The 10,000-nt window shown below is 37.9% G+C and overlaps 1 protein-coding gene across 2 annotated transcripts in view; it reads right to left on the bottom strand.

The window, feature by feature from the left end:
* Positions 1 to 858: 858 nt before the first annotated feature.
* LOC131359294 (myelin and lymphocyte protein-like) overlaps positions 859 to 10,000 on the bottom strand; it is a 25,892-nt gene continuing 16,750 nt past the window's right edge. Inside the window, exon 4 of one of the 2 annotated variants that reach the window (XM_058399042.1) lies at positions 859 to 1,146. In XM_058399042.1, the coding sequence (XP_058255025.1) occupies positions 1,123 to 1,146 (24 nt within the window). In that variant the 3' untranslated portion in view covers positions 859 to 1,122. Of the gene's footprint in view, positions 1,206 to 10,000 lie in introns of both variants that reach the window. The other variant, XM_058399041.1, reaches the window with a different exon arrangement.

Below are 10,000 nucleotides of genomic sequence, written 5' to 3' on the forward strand. Positions count from 1 at the left end.
ATTCTCATAAAGACACTCTGGCTGGAGAAGAGAGACAATACGGAGGCTCGAGGGTCACCTTATCTCTCTCATGTTGTTCACATCACTTCCTCTAAATGTGTACAGAGAACATGTCAGGTTTGTTATGAACATCTCACTGATCTCCACATCATGTGAATCTGGGGAAAAAAACATCCAGAAACACACCCCAACCTCTTACCACACTAACCATCACTAACTAGTGATAATTGACCTTCTTCTTATCTCAGCTGGTCAGTGAGGTGAAGTTGTGGACCACGGCGCAGTTCCTTCACACTCCAAAGCTGAGGTTTAAACTCGTCAGTAATCTCTTTATGAACTCACTTATTAATTATATATAGAGAGGTTCAGGTGAGTCTCCTCACACAAAGCTACACAAACCCACAGTCTTATAAAGCTCAAAGCTCACTATCTGATGAACCACATGTAGAAAGATGAGTGTGAGGGATAGTGTGGAGGATCAGTGTGGAGGATCAGTGTGAAGGTGTTTAGAGCACAGCATCATGCTGTCTGGTCTGAATGGTAAACCTGTGACCAGTATACTTTGTGATAAAAAGGTAGAGAGGAAGAATTAACCTGAGGAAGTCTGAGGAAGTCTGAGGAAGTTTGAGGAAGTCTGAGGAAGTTTGAGGAAGTTTGGCCAAAACCCCCTGAAAAACTATTTTAGTCAATAAATGAGACTTTCTCTGATCTTCATCTTCACACTGCTGCTTTCTGAGGACTGTCACTGGACACTACTGCAGAAGATCCTCTGAGTCTCAATTAGTCCATCATCATTAAAAAGTTAATAATACATCATCCACACATACACACACACACACACACACACACACACACACATCCTTTACACAACTTTTATTAAAATGTTATTATTCCAGTGTTTCAAAAAATGTACAAAAATTCAGGTACAAAGAATCTTTTTTACCTTTATCTACTGTTATAAAATCTTCTAGGTTTTATTTGTTAGATGATACAGAATCAATTCATATGAAAAAAAAACTTATCAGGGTAAAGGATCATCTGTAATTAGAACCATCTCAAATCATCTTCATTAAACGGTCAGCTCTGGGCAGTGATGGAGCATGGACTGGAGCTCAGGGTCCATCATCCGGTCAGAAGGACTTCCATCTGATGGCAGACAGAATGCAGTGGATGAAGTACAACAGCGTGGTGGTGTAGGAGAACACCTGGAACACACACACACACACACACACACACACACACAGACACACTGTAAAAATCACACACACAGTGTAAAACACACACACACTGTAAAAATCACACACACACACAGTGTAAAACACAGTGTAAAACACACACACAGTGTAAAACACACACACAGTGTAAAAATTACACACACAGTGTAAAACACACACACACAGTGTAAAAATTACACACACAGTGTAAAACACACACACACACTGTAAAAATCACACAGTGTAAAACACACACAGTGTAAAACACACACACACACTGTAAAAATTACACACACAGTGTAAAACACACACAGTGTAAAACACACACAACATAAAACACACACAGTGTGAAACACACACAACATAAAACACACACACACTGTAAAACACACACACAGTGTAAAACACACACAGTATAAACACACACACAATGTAAAACACACACAGTGTAAAAGACACACACACAGTGTAAAAAAACACAATGTAAAACACACACACACAGTATAAAACTCACAGTGTAAAACACACACAGTGTAAAACACACACACACACACAGTGTAAAACACACACAGTGTAAAACACACACAACATAAAACACACACAGTGTGAAACACACAACATAAAACACACACACACTGTAAAACACACACACACAATGTAAAACACACACAGTGTAAACACACAAACAATGTAAAACACACAGTGTAAAAGACACACACAGTGTAAAAAAAAACACAATGTAAAACACACACACAGTATAAAACACACACACACAGTGTAAAACTCACAGTGTAAAACACACACAGTGTAAAACACACACACAGTTTAAAACACACACACACACAGTGTAAAACACACACACACACAGTGTAAAACACACACAGTGTAAAACACACACACAGTTTAAAACACACACACACACAGTGTAAAACACACACACACACAGTGTAAAACACACACAGTGTAAAACTCAGTGTAAAACACATACAGTGTAAAACTCACACAGTGTAAAACACACACACAGTGTAAAACACACACAGTGTAAAACACACACAGTTTAAAACACACACACACAGTGTAAAACACACACACACAGTGTAAAACACACACAGTGTAAAACTCACACAGTGTAAAACACACACACAGTTTAAAACACACACACACACAGTGTAAAACTCACACACAGTTTAAAACACACACACACAGTGTAAAACACACACACACACACTGTAAAACTCACACACAGTTTAAAACACACACACACAGTTTAAAACACACACACACACACAGTGTAAAACACACACACACACACAGTGTAAAACACACACACAGTGTAAAACACACACACACACAGTGTAAAACACACACAGTGTAAAACTCACACAAACACAGTGTAAAACACACACAGTGTAAAACACACACACACACACAGTGTAAAACACACACACAGTGTAAAACACACACACACAGTGTAAAACACACACAGTGTAAAACTCACACAAACACAGTGTAAAACACACACAGTGTAAAACTCACACACACACACAGTGTAAAACACACACAGTGTAAAACACACACGCATACAGTGTAAAAATCACACACACACTGTAAAAATCACACACACAGTATTAAACACACACACACAGTGTAAAACACACACACACAGAATTAAACACACACACACAGTGTAAAACACACACACAGTATTAAACACACACACACACAGTGTAAAACACACACACACAGTGTAAAACACACACACACAGAATTAAACACACACACACAGTGTAAAACACACACACACAGTATTAAACACACACACACACAGTGTAAAACACACACAGTGTAAAACACACACACAGTGTAAAACACACACACACAGTATTAAACACACACACACAGTGTAAAACACACACACAGTATTAAACACACACACACAGTATTAAACACACACACAGTGTAAAACACACACACACAGTATTAAACACACACACACAGTGTAAAACACACACAGTGTAAAACACACACACAGTATTAAACACACACACACAGTGTAAAACACACACAGTGTAAAACACACACACAGTGTAAAACACACACACACAGTGTAAAACACATACACACAGTGTAAAACACACACACACACAGTGTAAAACACACACACACAGTGTAAAACACATACACACAGTGTAAAACACACACACACACAGTGTAAAACACACACACACAGTGTAAAACACATACACACAGTATTAAACACACACACACACAGTGTAAAACACACACAGTGTAAAACACACACACACAGTGTAAAACACATACACACAGTATTAAACACACACACACACAGTGTAAAACACACACAGTGTAAAACACACACACAACACAGTATTAAACACACACACACACAGTGTAAAACACACACACACACAGTGTAAAACACACACACACAGTGTAAAACACACACAGTGTAAAACACACACAGTGTAAAAATCACACACAGTGTAAAACACACACACACACACAGTGTAAAAATCACACACAGTGTAAAACATGCACAGTGTAAAACACACACACAGTGTGTGAAACACACAATGTGAAACACACACACAGTGTGAAACACACAGTGTAAAACACACACACACACACAGTGTAAAAATCACACACACAGTGTAAAACATGCACAGTGTAAAACACACACACAGTGTGTGAAACACACAATGTGAAACACACACACAGTGTGAAACACACAGTGTAAAACACACACACACACAGTATAAAAATCACACACACAGTGTAAAACACACACACACAGTATTAAACACACACACACAGTGTAAAACACACACAGTGTAAAACACACACACACAGTGTAAAACACACACACACAGTATTAAACACACACACACAGTGTAAAACACACACAGTGTAAAACACACACACACACACAGTGTAAAAATCACACACACAGTGTAAAACACACACAGTGTAAAACACACACACACAGTATTAAACACACACACAGTGTAAAACACACAGTGTAAAACACACACACACAGTATTAAACACACACACAGTGTAAAACACACACACACACACTGTAAAAATCACACACAGTGTAAAACACACACAGTGTAAAACACACACAGAGTATTAAACACACACACAGTGTAAAACACACACAGTGTAAAACACACACACACAGTATTAAACACACACACAGTATTAAACACACACACAGTGTAAAACACACACAGTGTAAAACACACACACACTGTAAAAATCACACACACAGTGTAAAACACACACACACAGTGTAAAACACACACACACAGTATTAAACACACACACACAGTGTAAAACACACACAGTGTAAAACACACACAACATAAAACACACACACTGTAAAACACACACAGTTTAAAACACACACAGTATTAAACACACACACAGTGTAAAACACACACAGTGTAAAACACACACACACAGTATTAAACACACACACACACAGTGTAAAACACACACACACAGTATTAAACACACACACACAGTGTAAAACACACACAACATAAAACACACACACTGTAAAACACACACAGTTTAAAACACACACAGTATTAAACACACACACACAGTGTAAAACACACACAGTGTAAAACACACACACAACACAGTATTAAACACACACACACACAGTGTAAAACACACACACACAGTATTAAACACACACACACAGTGTAAAACACACACAGTGTAAAACACACACAGTGTAAAAATCACACACAGTATTAAACACACACACACAGTATTAAACACACACACAGTGTAAAACACACAGTGTAAAACACACACACACAGTATTAAACACACACACAGTGTAAAACACACACACACAGTATTAAACACACACACAGTGTAAAACACACACACACACACTGTAAAAATCACACACAGTGTAAAACACACACAGTGTAAAACACACACAGAGTATTAAACACACACACAGTGTAAAACACACACAGTGTAAAACACACACACACAGTATTAAACACACACACAGTATTAAACACACACACAGTGTAAAACACACACAGTGTAAAACACACACACACAGTGTAAAACACACACACACTGTAAAAATCACACACACAGTGTAAAACACACACACACAGTGTAAAACACACACACACAGTATTAAACACACACACACAGTGTAAAACACACAGTGTAAAACACACACAACATAAAACACACACACTGTAAAACACACACAGTTTAAAACACACACAGTATTAAACACACACACAGTGTAAAACACACACAGTGTAAAACACACACAGTATTAAACACACACACACAGTGTAAAACACACACAGTGTAAAACACACACACACACAGTGTAAAAATCACACACAGTGTAAAACATGCACAGTGTAAAACACACACAGTGTGTGAAACACACAATGTGAAACACACACACAGTGTGAAACACACAGTGTAAAACACACACACACACACAGTGTAAAACACACACACACAGTGTAAAACACACACACACAGTATTAAACACACACACACAGTGTAAAACACACACAGTGTAAAACACACACACAACACAGTATTAAACACACACACACACAGTGTAAAACACACACAGTGTAAAACACACACACAACACAGTATTAAACACACACACACAGTGTAAAACACACACACAGTGTAAAACACACACACACAGTATTAAACACACACACACAGTGTAAAACACACACAGTGTAAAACACACACAGTGTAAAACACACACAGTGTAAAAATCACACACAGTGTAAAACACACACACACACACAGTGTAAAACACACACACACAGTGTAAAACACACACACACAGTGTAAAACACACACAGTGTAAAACACACACACAACACAGTATTAAACACACACACACAGTGTAAAACACACACAGTGTAAAACACACACACAACACAGTATTAAACACACACACACAGTGTAAAACACACACACACACAGTGTAAAACACACACACACAGTATTAAACACACACACACAGTGTAAAACACACACAGTGTAAAACACACACAGTGTAAAACACACACACACAGTGTAAAACACACACACACAGTGTAAAACACACACAGTGTAAAACACACACACAACACAGTATTAAACACACACACACAGTGTAAAACACACACAGTGTAAAACACACACACAACACAGTATTAAACACACACACACAGTGTAAAACACACACACACACAGTGTAAAACACACACACACAGTATTAACCACACACACACAGTGTAAACACACACAGTGTAAAAAATCACACACAGTGTAAAACACACACACACACACAGTGTAAAAATCACACACAGTGTAAAACATGCACAGTGTAAAACACACACACAGTGTGTGAAACACACAATGTGAAACACACACACAGTGTAAAAATCACACACACAGTGTAAAACACACACACACAGTGTAAAAATCACACACACAGTGTAAAACACACACACACAGTATTAAACACACACACACAGTGTAAAACACACACAGTGTAAAACACAGACACACAGTGTAAAACACACACACACAGTATTAAACACACACACACAGTGTAAAACACACACAGTGTAAAACACACACAGTGTAAAACACACACACACAGTGTAAAACACATACACACAGTGTAAAACACACACACACAGTATTAAACACACACACACACAGTGTAAAACACACACAGTGTAAAACACACACACAACACAGTATTAAACACACACACACACAGTGTAAAACACACACACACACAGTGTAAAACACACACACACAGTGTAAAACACACACAGTGTAAAACACACACAGTGTAAAAATCACACACAGTGTAAAACACACACACACACACAGTGTAAAAATCACACACAGTGTAAAACATGCACAGTGTAAAACACACACACAGTGTGTGAAACACACAATGTGAAACACACACACAGTGTGAAACACACAGTGTAAAACACACACACACACAGTGTAAAAATCACACACACAGTGTAAAACATGCACAGTGTAAAACACACACACACAGTGTGTGAAACACACAATGTGAAACACACACACAGTGTGAAACACACAGTGTAAAACACACACACACACACAGTGTAAAAATCACACACACAGTGTAAAACACACACACACAGTATTAAACACACACACACAGTGTAAAACACACACAGTGTAAAACACACACACACAGTGTAAAACACACACACACAGTATTAAACACACACACACAGTGTAAAACACACACAGTGTAAAACACACACACACACTGTAAAAATCACACACACAGTGTAAAACACACACAGTGTAAAACACACACACACAGTATTAAACACACACACAGTGTAAAACACACAGTGTAAAACACACACACACAGTATTAAACACACACACAGTGTAAAACACACACACACACACTGTAAAAATCACACACAGTGTAAAACACACACAGTGTAAAACACACACAGAGTATTAAACACACACACAGTGTAAAACACACACAGTGTAAAACACACACACACAGTATTAAACACACACACAGTATTAAACACACACACAGTGTAAAACACACACAGTGTAAAACACACACACACTGTAAAAATCACACACACAGTGTAAAACACACACACACAGTGTAAAACACACACACACAGTATTAAACACACACACACAGTGTAAAACACACACAGTGTAAAACACACACAACATAAAACACACACACACTGTAAAACACACACAGTTTAAAACACACACAGTGTAAAACACACACACAATGTAAAACACACACAGTGTAAAACACACACACACAGTATTAAACACACACACACACAGTGTAAAACACACACACACAGTATTAAACACACACACACAGTGTAAAACACACACAACATAAAACACACACACTGTAAAACACACACAGTTTAAAACACACACAGTATTAAACACACACACACAGTGTAAAACACACACAGTGTAAAACACACACACAACACAGTATTAAACACACACACACACAGTGTAAAACACACACACACAGTATTAAACACACACACACAGTGTAAAACACACACAGTGTAAAACACACACAGTGTAAAAATCACACACAGTATTAAACACACACACACAGTATTAAACACACACACAGTGTAAAACACACAGTGTAAAACACACACACACAGTATTAAACACACACACAGTGTAAAACACACACACACAGTATTAAACACACACACAGTGTAAAACACACACACACACACTGTAAAAATCACACACAGTGTAAAACACACACAGTGTAAAACACACACAGAGTATTAAACACACACACAGTGTAAAACACACACAGTGTAAACACACAATGTAAAACACACACAGTGTAAAACACACACACAGTGTAAAACACACACAGTGTAAAACACACACACACAGTGTAAAACACACACACACACACTGTAAAAATCACACACACAGTGTAAAACACACACACACAGTGTAAAACACACACACACAGTATTAAACACACACACACAGTGTAAAACACACAGTGTAAAACACACACAACATAAAACACACACACTGTAAAACACACACAGTTTAAAACACACACAGTATTAAACACACACACAGTGTAAAACACACACAGTGTAAAACACACACAGTATTAAACACACACACACAGTGTAAAACACACACAGTGTAAAACACACACACACACAGTGTAAAAATCACACACAGTGTAAAACATGCACAGTGTAAAACACACACAGTGTGTGAAACACACAATGTGAAACACACACACAGTGTGAAACACACACACACACACAGTGTAAAACACACACACACAGTGTAAAACACACACACACAGTATTAAACACACACACACAGTGTAAAACACACACACACAGTGTAAAACACACACACACAGTGTAAAACACACACACACAGTATTAAACACACACACACAGTGTAAAACACACACAGTGTAAAACACACACAGTGTAAAACACACACAGTGTAAAAATCACACACAGTGTAAAACACACACACACACACAGTGTAAAACACACACACACAGTGTAAAACACACACACACAGTGTAAAACACACACAGTGTAAAACACACACACAACACAGTATTAAACACACACACACAGTGTAAAACACACACAGTGTAAAACACACACACAACACAGTATTAAACACACACACACAGTGTAAAACACACACACACACAGTGTAAAACACACACACACAGTATTAAACACACACACACAGTGTAAAACACACACAGTGTAAAACACACACAGTGTAAAACACACACACACAGTGTAAAACACACACACACAGTGTAAAACACACACAGTGTAAAACACACACACAACACAGTATTAAACACACACACACAGTGTAAAACACACACAGTGTAAAACACACACACAACACAGTATTAAACACACACACACAGTGTAAAACACACACACACACAGTGTAAAACACACACACACAGTATTAAACACACACACACAGTGTAAAACACACACAGTGTAAAAATCACACACAGTGTAAAACACACACACACACACAGTGTAAAAATCACACACAGTGTAAAACATGCACAGTGTAAAACACACACACAGTGTGTGAAACACACAATGTGAAACACACACACAGTGTAAAAATCACACACACAGTGTAAAACACACACA

Source organism: Hemibagrus wyckioides, linkage group LG09, assembly GCF_019097595.1.
Source record: "Hemibagrus wyckioides isolate EC202008001 linkage group LG09, SWU_Hwy_1.0, whole genome shotgun sequence".
Taxonomy (NCBI): Eukaryota; Metazoa; Chordata; class Actinopteri; order Siluriformes; family Bagridae; genus Hemibagrus; species Hemibagrus wyckioides.